The 17,641-nt window shown below is 28.3% G+C and overlaps 1 protein-coding gene across 2 annotated transcripts; it reads left to right on the forward strand.

Moving 5' to 3' along the window:
* Positions 1–414: 414 nt before the first annotated feature.
* On the forward strand, positions 415–17,334 carry LOC126895650 (bromodomain-containing protein 4-like). 2 transcript variants are annotated; one of them, XM_050667776.1, is made up of 10 exons: positions 415–593; positions 8,497–8,585; positions 8,662–8,823; positions 10,934–11,191; positions 11,621–12,186; positions 12,266–12,516; positions 12,589–12,826; positions 12,901–13,081; positions 13,878–14,042; positions 14,104–17,334. In XM_050667776.1, exons 1-10 carry the CDS (start codon positions 587–589, stop codon positions 16,804–16,806), a joined length of 4,620 nt encoding a protein of 1,539 aa, XP_050523733.1. In that variant the 5' UTR covers positions 415–586; the 3' UTR covers positions 16,807–17,334. The 2 variants fall into 2 exon arrangements, with proteins under 2 accessions (XP_050523733.1, XP_050523732.1); XM_050667775.1 differs by having other exon boundaries at positions 416–593; positions 12,254–12,516.
* The last annotated feature ends 307 nt before the right edge of the window (positions 17,335–17,641 follow it).

Raw genomic sequence — 17,641 nt, forward strand, 5'->3', positions numbered from 1 at the left:
CACTACTACAGTATATAACAGTTGATCACAGTCGATTTACAAATGTTTTCGATAAGTCTCGATAGTTAACTATTAGATAGACTACATCGATACCTGCCAATACAGGCCACAGTGTCTCTTAATTTTCACTTTTGTAGAATGTTATGAACAAGTCAGTGATACCGCAAGTTCTTGTTTTCCTGTTTAATATCAGTTTGAAAAATTGAAATGATGTGCGAATCGTACGTTCATTTTTAAACATTTTGTATTTGGAATAATGGGCCGTAAATGAAATTTCTACTGATGTATGAAGGCACGATAATCGAAGAGTCCGGTTATCGATATAACGGCAGCAAACACTTCGGTAACGGTCGACAACAATCGACCCCCACCGCTGGGCCGGTGCCAGAGGTGAACGCACACGGGCGGCAGGCTTCCATCAGCCCACTCCCGCTCCAGTCCGTATTTGACGGTGATTGCGTGATGTACTCATAGTACACGTTACTCGTTATCGTCGCAAATGGAATTTTCGCCGTGCACGTTACATTACGAGTTACAGTATTTGTCCAACCGGGACAACCAAACGACACAATCACAATATTTCTAAATGGATGGTAAGTTATTTTTTTTCATTAAATATTTATTTTTAGCTGGTAGGGAAACAATCGAGTTAACATTTTTTCGTCCTTTCACGTCTTGAACTTGTTTTCACGTGGTCGTCATAGCGCGCGAAATGGTTCTGTGGTGTTTCATTCGAATAACAATAATTTTTTAATTGTTTCTGAAAATCCATTAAATTTTCGTTTGGATAAATTCAGTACTTTCTGCCCTGAACGTGTCTGTACGTTCTGGTTGCATTGCGTCGCAGTTGGCGGCGGTAAAGGAGCGCGCGCGCGATCACCGCCGCCCCTGGTTTGGGGCCCACTGAGCGCGCGCCCGTTGCAAACAACAACGCTGCCGTCGCCGCCGTCGTCAATCCCCCGAACGCCTCCGCCACCACCGCCACTAAGTTTCGCTGCCGGCCCACAGCTGAGTAAGCCGTGATCTCCGGTGGATATCGTCATGAACGGTCCCACACCTTGTGTGCCACTGTCGGACTGTGTTCATTTTCGTGTTAGTTCCGTAACGTTTGTGGTGTTGCTCGGTTAGCTATTGCTGAGGTTGTCTTGAATGTGTAGACGCTATTTCGAGTTAGTTTTTTGGAAACCTGCGTCGTTGGGCTTATTTGTCAATTTTTTTTTTCAAAGATCATAAAACATAAGTTTTTACCACATGGTCCTCACGTAGTTCTGCGTTAATCCTCGAATAATGGCTGCGTGTTAGTTGTTACATACACAGTAATCCTAATTATTTCATGTTGACAAAAAATTGTCACTGCTTTAAAACGTTTACAAACGTCTGTACGTGCAATACGTCCAATTGGTCCTCATAACACATGTACCAATGCATTGTTTTCGAAGGACGGTTTATTTATTAACTAAAGTATTCCTTTCGTGACCCGCACTCGCATTTCGTGTGGAGTTCGGGCAAGTCGAGTAGATATGACACATTATCTGTGCGTATTACAGCTCTCATAAATTTTTTTCCAATAGCCATTGTACATTTTTACGGGTACCTGAAAATTAAGACAGCGTTAAACATGTAATAATACTGTATATTTTACTATCAAAAATACACATCTAATGTATTACGACGGGTTAAAATGCTTTGTACACAAATAAATTACCGACTATTGTTTTCACTTTTGAAACTTGGGGTATATTTTTATGACATTTTATAAATTATACATTCCGCATTCTGTTTTTAATGTATTATTTTCGTATCTAAAATTAATAACCCCAACTGTAAGTATAGCCATTGATTATAATGAAGTAAGGAAGTTATTCTGAGAGTGTTGAATATCATATTCTTTCGCATTTTCAAGATTACAATTGTACAAAGTTCTAATGATGTATTATTTATATATTTTTAAATTTCGATTTCTTTGAATTGTGTTTTTTTTTTTTAACTGTAAATTGTTGACATTTTTAAAAAACTTTTAATTGTGAAAAGTATTCGTTTAGAAAACAAGAAAATTGAAGGATGGAAAAGTGCATATGTCTATCGTTTTAACTTAAAACTTAACTGCTAAATAACCTACATTTATTTTTAAAGATATTTAAAAAAATGTATTTTCCGATTATTTGCACGTAAACAAGAATTTACAAAATGATAGTCAAATAAATTATATTAAATTGTTCTCTACCATATTTTTCGCGAGCAATTTCATTACTGTGCATTTGTTTTGAACGACTTAAGAGAGAAATTGTTTGTCTTTTTTGTAAAGTTGTTCTAGTATTTCTATAAAAAAAATGAGATTTTTTTTTAGATTTTCTAATATGTCATCGAATTTCATGCAATTATTCTGGCAGTCATATTCGTTTAATGTATGCGTTACAACTTTTTTTCCCGAACTAAAACTCAATAACAAAAGACTTAATATTTTTACTTAATGAAATACGATTTGAAATAAGATCATTAAATAATAATAAAATGAAACTTTATTTTATATGGCTGCTGCTACAAATCTATTAGACCTTGTGACAGAATCTAATGGTATTTGACCGATATTTCAGTTACATATTATGTGCAGTATAATTCTAATTAATCCAATTGTGTTTACATTACCATAATTTCAAGTATGTTTGTTTAAATTTTAATCATTTAAAAAAATTAAAATAACCACCGAATAGTCTGTGGCTGATTATTTATTTTGTAAGGTTTTTATATAAAAATTAAGATTTGAAATGTTCAACAATTATGATAGTTGACTCTTCTAAGCTTTGATTGCGTCTGTCGGCGGTTATAACATGCAAATTATTAAGTGCAAAAAATACGTGTAATTTTATGGTAATTTAATTGTTCTTTACAAACTACTGTAATGTGATCAATGTTCTATAAAACTTAATCAAATAAAAAGTACAATTCTAGTTTAGTGACCTTTAAAAAACTTAAATCACGACATTGTGAAATTATATTTAAGTTTTACAATATTTACTAGATGCATTTGGAGAAAGGGCGTTTTGCGTCTTTTTAATGAACTGCATTAATTGTCACTTTCTAAAATAATTTTTTTAATCGTTTATATTATATATAAATTTTAATAAAACATTTAATTGTCCAAAAGCTGTAAAAAAAAATGTTCATATTAACATGTTTTGAAAAATATTATTGGTCTTAACACTAGAAATAAAATTTGGAGGAAAAAAAATTATTTTAACTTATTTGAGAATATATTTTCACTAATAATTTTTAACATTTTAAAAATTACAAATTTATAACAATTCTAAATTATATTTTTGTGGAAATATTTATAGTAAACTATATTTAATATACAATGAGAATTAAGTTATAATTAATAAAGTTAATTGTATTTATTGATAGCGTCAATTTTATTATTTAGTGTTGTTACTTCATCACATCATTCGGCCATCAAATAGAAAAACCACGCAAAATCGATCAAGGACTGCCTCAATGGCATAATTTCGATTTGTAGTACTATCGCACAAACTGTAAAAATATTCTCACTGTGTCTATTTCAATGTAAACATTATATAGGAGCACAGGCAAATAAATAGGGTGGAGCTGGAGGACTAACCTCTACCCCACATAAAATAAAAAATTATTTGGAAAATTTTATTTAAAAACATCATTTAGAGCGAGGGAGTTATATTGCAATATATTATAAACCCTTCAAAATTTGTATTCTATTTCTACCTAAGAGTATGAGATATATAGTCTATATTTTATTTAAAAAATTGTATTCGACTCGTATGTGCATTAACTTATTTTTTTAGTAAAAAAAATGGTAACCAATATAATTTTCAGATGTATCATTTATTAAGTCCTGTATACTTTATTTACTAAACAAATAAAAAGCTAAACTATTGTGTTTTACAGTGAAACATTATTTACTATATTTATTTTTAAATTTTTATACGAAGTGTCCAGTTTATCATAAACCACTCGATTATTCACAAAGTAAATACAATATTGAAAATAAAACGAATTTTACTGTTTTTTAGTTACATATATTTCTTGATTTATAGGCTATGAATTACTTTTCGAATCATCCCTTTTAATTTATATGGTTGTCAAGTTTATTTTTTTTAATGACAACATACATATTTAATTAGCTTTGAAGTAGAAAATTATTGGTCAATTATAATTTTCTGGTTTTCGGAAGTTATTCTCAACCTAAGCGGGGTGAAGAGTACGGGCGGTAAATTACTAGCGATAAAAACTATAACACAACGTTTACCTCCAGCCACCACAACAAATTTTTCTGGTCCCAAAGTTGTTGTCATGTTTTAAACGTATATAAAACTACGAACATTTTATAATTATACTGATCTTATTGGCTTCATCATATCTAGTTTCTAAGATAATTAATAATTAAGCAATAATTACATATTCAAAAATATACTTCAATTCGTGAAACACAGATTTACTTAATTTAAATGTAACTGCGATAAAAAAGTAATTTTCACAAAAAACAACAAATTTTACGAGATTTATGCATGTTTTTTCTACTAACTGAAATTATGTTGGATTTCAATTACGTATAAAGACTAAATAATAACATTTTTTTAATCCCCATAAAAATGTCTATTTATTGGTTATAAATGTATAGCATAATTTCGTACCAAAAAAAAGTTAGTGAAAAGTTTAGGTTAATTTTTTGATAAATTAATGTTATAATCAAGTTTAAAAATTAAAAAAAAACAGGTTAAACTTGTCGGAGCAGTCTCAAATTTCACACAACTCTTTTATGATATAATTAAACCAAATTTTGTAAATTTTAAGAAAAACGATTTTTTAAAAATATTTTGTATACATTTTTGTGATTTGGAATCAATAACGACATTCCTTATAGGATTTATCTAAATATTATAAACCATAAATATTTTTTTTGTCCTGGGTCATTTAAAACTAGTTAATTTAATAATTATCAAAAACTGTAGTTTAAGATTAATTACTTTAAAATGTTGGAAAAAAATATGAAAGTAATTGTTTTGAATTGAAAATTTCCGGCTTAATAGAAAAATGAATAATTTGATTAAGTTATAAAAGTGCTAAAAATAATTATTTAAAAAAAAAAACTAATAAAATATTTTAGACAAAATAAATAAGGTTTTTTTCGTTGGTCGTAAAATCTTCTCTGACAATGATATTTACTGTTTAAATTTTTGTAATTTACAGATGTTTAATATATAAATTAAATATGAAAACAAGTTGACTCTTTACTCCGTTTTTAATAATTAAATGTTTCTACTGTAGGAATACGATATATTTAGACAAATAAAAATGTTTTTTTATCATACTAATTTTTTTTTAATGCTTTCCCAGGCCCTTAAGGCTTATAGTGACCTCCCTAAAGGGGAAGTTTTCTTGGTCATTGATACTCCGGGACGGTTGGTTAGTACGTCGCCGCAGAGAGGGATGGTGACTCCAATTACCGAACTGTTTCTCGTTCGACAAATGAAGCCGCCTGAAACAGAGTTTTAAACCAGAGGAAGTGTCCGTCAAGCACTGCCACATTACCGACTCGACCACACCATCCCTTTTTTATCAAACTAATAATAGTTTAAAAGTATATAGTACATAGGTGGTAAATTATTTCAGTAGCTTTTAGAGAAATTACATTTTTTTTTTAATATGATATAGTAATTAATTTTTGTTTGAAGCCACTTGATATGTTCCCAAAAATTTGAGATATATTAAAATGTAATTAACATATATTAAGATATATAGTAACTTAATAACAATTACAAATACTTGAGTAGATTTAACCTAAAGCATATTTTATAAATACTGTAAAAATGGTTTCAATGCAAACTTTATATTTACATTATGAAAAAAAAATAGTTTAAATTTTCATTACTGAATTTCCTGTTCACTCATTAAAGAGTCGAATTATTCCATTTCAACCTAAAATTTATTTAACCACTAATAAATAATAATGGACAAGGCTGTGATCTATTGAATTGTAATTTAATAAAAGGCCTTTTTTTTTTCAAAATTCTTCTTCATTAAAATAAATATCACTTACATTTTAACAATATGTATCCACATATTAGTCAATTAAATTTTAAGTATTAGGAATCTGTCTCTGAAAATTTTCAAAAATCAAATTATTTTATTTGCATTATTGAAGTTTTATTTGTAGAATAATATTAATTGTGTGAAGTAATACATAAATAAGTGAAATTTTTTTAATATAATTCAAATGAATAAATTAAACATCTGTGCTAAAATTTTTAAATTTATATATAAAATGATAAATAATTATTTTTAGGTCTTGATACACATGGCGTAGTTTCAAATTTTGTCTGTAAGGGCTATCATCGTTCAATTTCATAATTTTTGATAATATACCTAACGCTAATCTCTTTTACCATATTGCCTTTATCTATCCCAAGAAAATTTAATTCATCTGTAAGGGCTACAAATGTTATGAAAGCTGAAGTCTCCACGGTCCCTCACCAAAAACAATGATAATACAAATACACACTATATTTTTAAATTTTAGTAAGACAATTAAATAATATTAACGTGTAATACACAATAATGTAATTGTTCAAACTGATACTGTAAAATTTCTAAGATTAATAAAAAAAAACTAATCACTCTTATAAGAGCTGGTGTGTTTTAGTAAATATATTTATTTTGCAAATTTCATTTTAGCTATTCACTAACAGTTTTTTACTTACATAATTGCAATTAACTAGATAAACAAAGTTTGGTTAAAATTTAAGTTTAAAAAAGTTTAAATTAAAAATTACTATTTTTCGTTTTACTTTTGAATAATTAACATTTAAATCACTTAAAATAATATTATGATTTATTATCGTATCAGTCATATATATTTGATATGATATGTAACCATATATGGTTATATAGTTTTATATCAGTCATAAAATGTTTANTGGGGGGGGGGGGGGGGGGGGTGAAATACGCTCCTGGTTTCATCATTATAATTATTTTGATATTGAGAATTAATAATTGAAAAAAGAAACTGAGTGTTTTCAGTGACATCTCTAAGTACTAATATTAAACTTGTATTAGTACTTATTACTGCATAAGAGATCTCTCGTTTGTGAACGGGGCCGTTGTGTCATATTCACGTAGGTAATTTCGTATATTACACGTCACTACTTTTTTATTACATGTAATATTTGTTGTACGTTTCAATTACTTGCATTAAATTATATTAAAATTTTAAATACAAATAAAATTTAATTGTTAAATTTATTTTTAACAATAAATTTTCCTTAAAAATTATTGATATTTTAGACTCCGTTTTAAGCATAATTTTATTATAATAAAAAATATGCATTGTATATTGTTTATTAGTGATAAACAGTTATTTATCATTAATAAGAAAAAAATAATAATATATTGTTCTAATTTTTCCAAAATTTCCAAATAATAATTTTTATTTTTTTTTTTTAGAAAAAATATTTATAGGTCGATAAAATTTTTTATTTATTGAATTATAAGCATTTTACTCTATAGTGATTATGTAGTGCAAGTGGGTGCAGTTCAACTGGTGTTTGTATACTCCACCAGCGTTCCATACCCACTTTATGTATTAAAATGCTTGTAATTAAATGAGTATTTATAAATTTTTAACAATATGATAATTGTATCTAAAGTTCTATCTAAGAAAACTTGACTAATGTTATTCACATTAGTAGTAGTGGTGTAGCTAGAAATTTTTGCTTAGCGGTAGCGAATGACCTTTTGTTTTTGTATTTGGCTTATCACATGCTCTTACTAACGTCAAAGTCATATACTGTTAACAGAAATAATAGTCATAATTGGGGAGGGGGGGCTATAGTCCCTTTAGCCACTCTTAGCTATACCATTGCACACTACTAGTATTATAACTCCACTTTTTATATAAAATTTTTATTGTTTCATTAAATTTTCAGATCAATTTTTTTCTCATATTTTAAAGGCGTTTTCTAGCTGTATTATTTTTCCAATGTTTAACTGGATTTTAATTACTCTTGTGCAATATATATATAGGTAATGAATGTTATCACTATTATATTTTTTTCAAATGCGTAAATAAATACATTTTTAATGCCATATTATATATAATGTGGCTCAAATGTTTTTCTATTTCAATTTTTTTTTTAAGATTCAGTGTGTTAAATAGTTATTTGTTATATACAATCCAAATCATGATAGTTTTGTATTTAACATGGTGTTATTACAAGAAGTAGTGTCGTACTTGCATTATCAATAATGAATTACCAATATTTATTTAATTTTAACAAATTACATAATATTAGAGGTCTCTGGTCAATTTAATGTTATACAAATCATAGTGTTTGTTTTTAATTATGTAAACGTGCGTAAAAGTACTATATAAAATATTGATTTAAAAAATTGTTAAACTTCTTTCCTTTTCTATAAGGTTAATAATTGTAATTTTTAACAACTTTTAATAAATTTTTTGGTTTTTAGATATCCATTCATGGTGGGAAGTTCCGAGTATTGCTCATTTTTGTTCTTTGTTCCGTGTATCCTTCGATCTGCTAGATTTTGATATCGAAGTAAAGGATTTTCTTGTCTATTTACACACTATATTTTTTTAATATGTGTTATTCTATTGATTTATAACCATTTAAGGATCTCGAAGCTGCATTATTGACCGATGGAACTGAAGACAATGGCAACTCATTATTACAGGAACTCATTGCAAGACTTTTGTCAGGCTGCTTTGGCAACAATAGCATATCCACATTCAATTACCAAATGTTTTTGCGTAGATTATTCAGGGAAAAATGCAAGGTCAGTGTTAATTTCAATATATTTTGACGACCATTTTCCAGGTTGTCGTTTAATAATGTTTTTATTTTGAGACACCATATCAATAGTCTAGTACATAAATTGGCTAAGTGAAATTTTTAATTAAAAAATAATAAATGTATGTAATGAATATAGAAAACTGAGTGATTTGTATATTTACACCATTTTATACCATTTCAAAAGTTTTAATTAATAATAAATAATTTTAAATAATGCTTCTTAAAAGTTCTTAAAAATGTACTCGCCTCTTATATGTACCTAGACCATTACTATATTCTTCTATCCATGTAGAAACAGACAAAAAATTTTATAAGTTAGCTGAGATGAAACATATGTTTTAAAAACTAAAGGTTTTTCACAGTGGTTGGTCCAGTGGGTTGGACCAGACCTACCTAGTATTCATAACCAGCTCTAGAAAAGGTCTCCATAAATTTTTTTATTCTCAAATAATGACAAAACAAAATGTCATCAATATATTAGAGAGAACAAGCTATAGCTCTATATGTCCAATTTATAACAATTGTAATTGCACCTGTCCTCAATTTTAATTAAATTTTTAATAAGTTAAAATCTTTAATGTATACATTTTTTACATAGAAATGTAAAAATTACTTAAAACTCTATTTTTGACATACAATTTTTAATTGGTTTTATCAGTTAAACTTTTTTACCCATTTAAATTAAATTAAATTTTACAAAATATATTGGAAGATTTAATATTCCCAGTAGTTTTTATTAAGACTTATAATTTAAAAAAATTGAATGTGTTGAGAATACTTTTAGCTAAATTAAAAGAGCTAATTTTTTTTCACTATTTTCTATAAACAGGTGATTATATTTAGTGGTTTTATAAATAAAATAATTCAAAGTAAAATTCAGTCATGATTTGACAATTTATACTATAATTATTTTAATTATGTTCAAATATTTTTTGTGTAAGATAACTAATAGAAAAGTATAGGGGAAAGAAGAAAGTTGTGTATGGTATTTATAGATTTAGAAATAGTGTATCATAGAATACCAAGAGAGGTTTTAAAGTGGGCATTAATGAAAAAAATAGTTCCAAAAAGGTACATTAATATAATAGAAGATATGTATGGTGGCACTTATACCAGTGTAAAAAATGTGCCTAAAGATTTTAGGGTAAGAATAGGAGTGCACCAATGTTCTGTTTTAAGCCCTTTCTTATTTTCCATAGTAATGAATGAAATTACTAGAAAAATACAGGGAGAGAGACTGTGGTGCATGTTATTTGTTGACAATATAGTATTAGTAGGAGAAAATAGGGAAAAAATTAATTAATGGCTGGAGGTGTAGAGATCAGTACTTGAATGAAAGAGATTAAGAATAAGTTGGAGTAAGACAGAGTATATAGAGTACAAGTTTGACAAAAAAGAACAGGAGGCAGGGTAATTGAGGAGATCAGTGACAGTAGGTGAGGACGTGATAGGAGAGGTGGAAAGTTTTAAGTATTTAGGATCAATTGTGCAAAAGAGCAGTGGTATTGACAAAGATGTAAGACACAGGATTAAGTGTTGGTGGTTGAAGTGCAGAGAAGCGTCTGGTGTGTTATGCAATAAAAGAATTTCATGAGGCTAAGAGGTAAGTTCTATGATTTATGGTTCAGAATGTATGGTCGATAAGAAAATAAGTGTAGCAGAAATGAGAATGCTAAGATGGATGATGTATGTCTAGAGAAGATAGGATAAGGAACGCAAAACATAAGAGGAGGTATAGATGTAGCAGCAATTGTGAATAAGATTAGAGAAAATAGACATAGATAGATTAGTCATGTTATGAGAAGAAAGGAATTGGAAACTGTAAGAACACTTAAAGAAATGAATATTAAAGGAAGAAGAGGTAGAAAAAGACCAAAAAAGAGATGGAGGAATGTCATTGAATGTGATATGAGGACAGCTGATGTATGAATAGATTATGTGGAAGATCGTGTTGTGCAAGTTTAGAATTAGGGCCGCCGATCCCAAGTAGTTAGGAAAAAGGCGAGGAAAAAGAAAATTTTAATAATGTTCAAAAAATTTTACTATACATTTCTCTTTCATATGTTAATTGATTTTAAAATTATTTTTTATAGGAATATAATCTAAAGAACCCTTTTAACTCAGACATTGACTTTCAATTCTTACCACTTCGAACAAAAGTTGAGATACTTCATACCTTATGCGATTTTAGGCTAGATGCTGATGATGTCATGGAATCTCTTAAAAATCTTGACTCTGATAGCTTAAGAGTACATCCCTTGGGCTATGATGAAAACAAATCTGCATACTGGTATTTTTATGGTACTCGTTTGTACAAAGAGGATTATGAAAAAGTAATTCGCAATAAAAAAGTAAGTCTATATCTAATATTCTTATTGTAAAAATATAGTGGTATGTACATTTTTTTAAATGTGAAAGTATTTAATATGTTTTCTTTTAAAATTGATCATTAAAAGTTCAAGAGCAATGATTTAATTGCAAAATTGAAAGTGATTAAACATTTTAGGAAGTCTTTACAAAGAATATTATTAATTTATGTTTAATAAATTCATATTTTGATTATTTATATAAATATTTGAGAGATTATAATGATATAATAAATTATAATAAATATTAATGTTTAATATTAACTATTTATCTTTATTTATCAATATCAGTAACCATTGTATTATTTTTATGAAAATTTAAATTGAAAATATAGTTATACTAATGTATTATATTTTTTTATTCCTTTTATTAATTGATAACTGAGATTTTATATTCTTAATTTAATTTTGTAGAAAAAGAAAAAAAGAGGAAGAAAAAAAAAAGGAGAGCCACTTTGTTCAGATACCGATGAAGAAGAAGTAGATATGGGTTCAGGAAAGTGGCAGGTTATTTGTTTTACAGAAAGTGACTGGGAACGATTAGCTCTTAAAACTGAAGATTCTGAAAATAGAGATGTTCGAGCCTTGCATCAAGTTATTACTGAAGACTTTTTACCAGAGATACCTCGTTTATTTGAAGAAAAAGAAAGACTACAACGAAAACGATTACTAGAAATGCAACCTCGTAGACAATCGACAAGATTGGAAAAACTTAAACAACAAAAAGAAGAGAGGAAGAAATACGAAGATTTATGTCAAGAACATGAAGATGGTTTAAAAAAAAAAGGATTAAAAAAAAAAAATCTTGAAAGACCCAATAAAACAAAAGAAAGACCATATTCAGATAGCGAAAATGAAAGCCATGGGTATTCTTCAAGTAGCTCTAGGAAAACTGGACGTCAAACTAATAATTCCTTAGCTTCAGCTACTGGTCAAATTGTGATAGAAGCTTCAAAAGAAAGAAAATCTAAAAATATGGGGTGAGTAACACTTTTCTGTAAAATATAACTTAATTTTTTTTTTATAAATTTTATAAATGTATTAAAGGTTTCGTTCCAGTAGTGAAGATTTACAAATTGGTATGTACAAAATATTAAACAAATTAAAAGATCATGAAGATGCTTGGCCATTTCTTGAACCAGTTGATGAAGAAATAGCTCCTAGTTATTACAGGGTAGTTAAAACTCCAATGGACCTTCAACAAATGGAGGATAAGCTTAATGATGGATTGTACAAAACATTTAATCAGTTTAAACATGACTTTCAACTTATTATAGCCAACTGTAAACAATACAATGGTTCCACAAATGGTAAATTTATTATTTAAAAATTAATATGTAATTGTAATCAAACAAAATTACTTCTTATTTATTCTTCTCCAGAATATACAGTGATGTGTGGAAACTTGCAACGGGTATTTAACATGGGTGTTCATAAATATTTAGACTGGGAGTTATCTGATGGATCTGATGATGAAATGGCATACCTCAAAAGGTATGAAAATGGAACAATGAGATCAAGAAAATCTAGAAATCGACAAAGAAGTACTAGTAGCAAAGAGTCTAGCAATAACACTGATAAAGAAAATGAAGAGAAATTGCAAGATTGTTCCGATTCTAGGTAATTTTTATTTTTATTATTTTAGCATAAACGTTAGAAATTAATTAAATAATTATTTTATAAAAATGTTTTAGTAATAAATTTGATAGTTTGATTCAACAAACTGATGAAGATTCATGTAGTTTAGATTCTAAAGTAGAAACTAAAAAAAAATCAGTTAAAGAATTTGTCAAGTCTAAAAAGAATACTGTAGTTAAAAATACTAATGCAGTTGAAGTACAAGCTCTTGAAGAAGTTACAGAACAAACATTAAGAGTAAGAGATTAAATTATATTTTAGGAGTGCAATATTTATTGCACAAGTAAATTTAGTACTAAAAAATGGGTACATTTTTTTTTTCAATCCATATAATCCATATATTATAATATGTTATAATTAGGGTTTGGAACTATGCATTTATAATATTTGTTTGGACCACTTCGGAAACACCCAACTCCATGAAAATTAATCATAGGTATTTACAGTAACACAGGAACTTTAGTTTTAAGACTAAGTAATCCTCCCAGGTCTTTCTCAAACTAAAATCCTAATGAATATACATTGATTAGAACTAAGAAAAACAAAAAAGTATATCTATTTATCATTGATATACTTCTAGAGATGACTAAAATAAAATTTATAAATGCATAAAGTTTATAGTTTATAGTTTATGAGCTCTAATTATAATATATCCAAAATTTAAATTCTTAATTTTCATACTTTCTACAACCATATAAATATATTAATTAATTATATTTAATAAATACTTATTAATTTATATCAAAAAAATTACAATTTATTTTTCTGTTTCTCATAAATGATAATAAATGTGAATTAAGTATCTTAGTGAAGTCAAATTAGTTATTTTTGGTGAAAAACCAACTAAAAATTTTATCAACTATTCAATGTTTCAACTAATTAGTACATTAATAATTTATTATAGCAAAAATGCAGCCAATTTATTTTCTATATTTTTTAGACAAGTTTTAAAACCAAGATATAAAATATTAGGATTAAAATTCTAAACTCATTAGATTTTTAATTGGTCATTTTATTTTAATTGTTTTGGTAGGATATTAATAAGTGGTTGGATGATACACCTAACTTTTCTTCTGCTAGTAATTCACCTATAGCAACATTAGGTGGATCTGTATTGGATGATGCTGAGGTAACATCCCGTTTAGATGCAGAATATCGGCAAGCACACAAGCTTGACAAACCTCGACTACTTTTTAAAGTATTAGTTATTTTTACAATAGAAATAGTAGTTTTACTATGCTTAACTTTCTTATTTATAGGAAAAAAAGCGCCCTTCTAAAGAACCAATTGGACTACCAGTTAAGAAAAAGCGTGAAGTTCAAAGAACAATAGATCGTTTACAACCTGGTAAAAGTAAAGGTAATTTGATCTCAAATAAACAAGAAGATAGTCAAACTATTTCTAAACATAAAGCAATAAAAAGTGATTTAGAAACTGTACCAACTCTTAGCCTAGGTACAGTCCTAAATACTGATCTCATGGGATTTTCTTCTAAAGTATCTTATGAAGATAAGGATTTAGAAAAAATGGAAGTAGAATGTGAGAAGAGTCCAGAAGAAAATTATAATGTCTTTAAAAAAGAAGAAAATAAATCTGAATTAGAAGTAAAAGATGATAAGCCAGAAAAAACAACACCTAATCTTAGTGCTTGGTTTAAAGCATTTGGAGCTCCAAAGACTCAACCTACACCTAAACGTAAACAAGAAGTTAATGAAAGTTCTCCAATTTACACAGCTTATGCTATGAATGATATGGTGCCATATGATTATACTTTGAAAGAATCAGATAAAAAGGATACTATAGTTCAAGCAGACAAAAAAACAACTACTACTACTACTACTACTCCTTTAGTATCTCCTGACAAACCTATTGCTAAAAGACAGAGGAAGACAAGTACAGGAAGCAGTGTTTCTGAGCAGTCTTCACAAAATGATTCTTGGAATTCTCCTCGTCCAAGTCTTGATGAACCATATTTATCACCTCAATCTGTTATTAATTCGCCTCAACAATTAAAACCCTATCAAAATGTGTTAAATATTCCTCATGCACCACTTAAAGTTGGATTTTATCAAGATGCTTTTGCTAGGCCCAATTCTGAAAAAAGTAGTAGTTGTAGTCCTAGAAATCCATCTAGCGTGATGACTGCTAGCCCACATGGGCAAAGTCCACGGAATACATTTACTAGTCCTAGGGAATTACCTAGTGATAGTCCTAGCAACAATTTTATTGGAAGTCCTCATGAAGCTAGTTGTAGTCCACACAATAATGTTATTAATAGTCCAAAAGAAAGTCCTCATCATTTAATATTGAGTCCTCAAGATTCAAGTAATAGTCCTTATTATAGTCCTCATAATGTTGTAAATAGTCCTAAAGAACCAGTAGCCAATTTAGCTGATGAGTATCAACAAAATCAGAATGTCTATCCTCAATATATTGGTACTCAAAACTCTTCTCAAAATTCTCCTCAAAATACATATACAGAGTTATATCCTCAGCCTATTGTAAATACAGCAATAAAAACACAGAACATATTCCCAGTTAAAAAACGTATGTATAATGAAAGTGAAAGGTCACAAGAAATGGCGTTTACACCAACAATAGCGAGCAAAGAACAAGAACGAGTTTTTGTTCCTGCTCCTGGACAAATGCCTAATTCAAACTTTAATTCTGATTTAAGTTATCCTATGGGTTATCCACCCCGTAATGATCAACCACTTCCTTCAGCCTACCAACAAAGTTTAGATCATCAACTTCCACCTGTTAGTTATCAAAATAGCCTAAATTATTTACAAATAGCTCGGGACAGAACTGAAAGTGAACCAAAAAATGTTCCCAATTCCTTATTTAACTACAGCACTCAAAATCATTCAACATTTGTATCAGCACCACATTATACATCAACTCCTTTAAATTATTCAAATCATTCTAAAGATAGCCTTGGTTATACCTCAGCTCCATTAAATTATGCAAGTCGCACAACACCGGGTCAGTTTATGCCCCCTAATTTTAAGCAAGCAGCTCCTCAACCCAGATTAAATTATAGTAACCCCTACGATCAGTATCCTAAACAAATCAATTTAAGACCATATAATTATGTGTTACCACCTGGAAAATCATATTCTCATCCAATTCAAGATATGATTCCAGGAAAAACGCAAAATATTGATTTTACTACAGGAAGACCTTTATCAAATATGATACCACCAACAAATATAGATTATCGATATAATCAACCAGGATATACAGGTCTTTCTGTTAATGATATAATGAAAAATAGTAAACTGGATATGAACCAACCTACATATTCTAATGCCTCTATGGCTGAAATGATAAAAGTAAGTCAGGCAGCTTATACAAATACTGTTATGACAGATGTTATGAAAGTTTCTCAACCAACTTATTCAAGTCCTTCAGTTGCTGAAATGACCAAATCAAAAATGGAAATGAACAGATCTATGATGATGGAACAAGGTCCACCATCAAAACCAGCTAAAAAGACTGGTCGTAAGAAAAAAACAGTTGCTGTCACTCAGCCACCCCCAGAACCTTCTAGAACTATTGAACCTTCACACAACAATTCTACTTATCCTCATCACTATCAGCCATTAGTAAAACCACAAATGTCAGCTGGGCATTTTAATTTTAATCCAGCTGTTAAAGAAGGCTATCAAGATTATTTAAATGAGATGCGGTCAACTGGTTATTTTGCTGATCAAGCAGCTTCAGCTGCAGTAGCTGCTGCTGCAACTCAACAACCAACTGATCGAAACCCTGCTTTTGCTGCATTTAGACCTCAATCTTCATATGCTCCTCCGATAGAAGCATTCAATCCTAACCCTTCAGATATTTATTCTCAATTCTTACAAAGGCACCCAATGATGTTACATCAAGGACTTACTGGTTTCCCACCAGGTTATTTAAACATGCACGATCCTATGAATAGGCATCCACCTTGGATGTAAACTAGACTACTTAGATAGAAGTGTTCTCCTATTGTTAATGTTACTTATTATTAATTCTTGTGTTTTTATTTAGATCAAATAAACTTATTTGATTTGTATTCTACTGAAGAGAACACATCTACTTGTTTAAGAAATAATTTGTTTTATTTATTACTTCTATTTTACACTTACCAACAAATTATTTGATATTTTTTTAAGTAATGGACATAATTTTGTATCTTCTTTGTTCTCCTGTCATTATTTTTAAGTTTGAGTTTTTTAAATAAAACATATTGTTTTGCCTAATGAATTATCGCGCCTTCAATGAAGAAACTAAAATTTTCAGACTTCAAAAAAAACATTAAATTATTTTGAAAAAAAAAAATATTTATTATAAATGAACTTAGTTTTCTAAAGGCATCAAATTACACTGCTTTCTAATTATTCTTGAAACTTCTTTTAAACATTCAAGTGCAATTTGTGTAACGTTATATTAGTAACTATATCAATATTATTATTATATATATATTTTTTTGTTATATTTATAAATTATAATTAATTTTTTTTTTTAATAAAGTGATTTTGTTATTGAATAGTTTTATATTTTGTAGTTTTAAAGTAATATTAGGTATTGTTATACTTTTTTTTACCTATAATTTTTATAGTATTTTATTATTTTTTTCACAAATAACTATTAATTTTATTCACATTTCATTATTTCAAATTAACTGTCTTTAAGTTTTACTTAAATGTAAAATTATGTTAACAATTCAAATTTGAAAAACTCCTTTAATGAAATGAATTTTTCTTTTATAAATAAAATAATTTTTTTTCTGGTTATATTTTTAAATGTAAT

Source organism: Daktulosphaira vitifoliae, unplaced genomic scaffold, assembly GCF_025091365.1.
Source record: "Daktulosphaira vitifoliae isolate Bord-2020 unplaced genomic scaffold, ASM2509136v1 Scaffold_1, whole genome shotgun sequence".
Classification (NCBI taxonomy): domain Eukaryota; kingdom Metazoa; phylum Arthropoda; class Insecta; order Hemiptera; family Phylloxeridae; genus Daktulosphaira; species Daktulosphaira vitifoliae.

Bases quoted from the DNA above. Each gene is read 5' to 3' on its own strand.
- LOC126895650 (XM_050667775.1), top strand. The intron at 8,824-10,933 runs GTCAGTGTTAAT...TATTTTTTATAG, and splicing joins TATTCAGGGAAAAATGCAAG to GAATATAATCTAAAGAACCC. The intron at 11,192-11,620 runs GTAAGTCTATAT...TTAATTTTGTAG, and splicing joins AAGTAATTCGCAATAAAAAA to AAAAAGAAAAAAAGAGGAAG.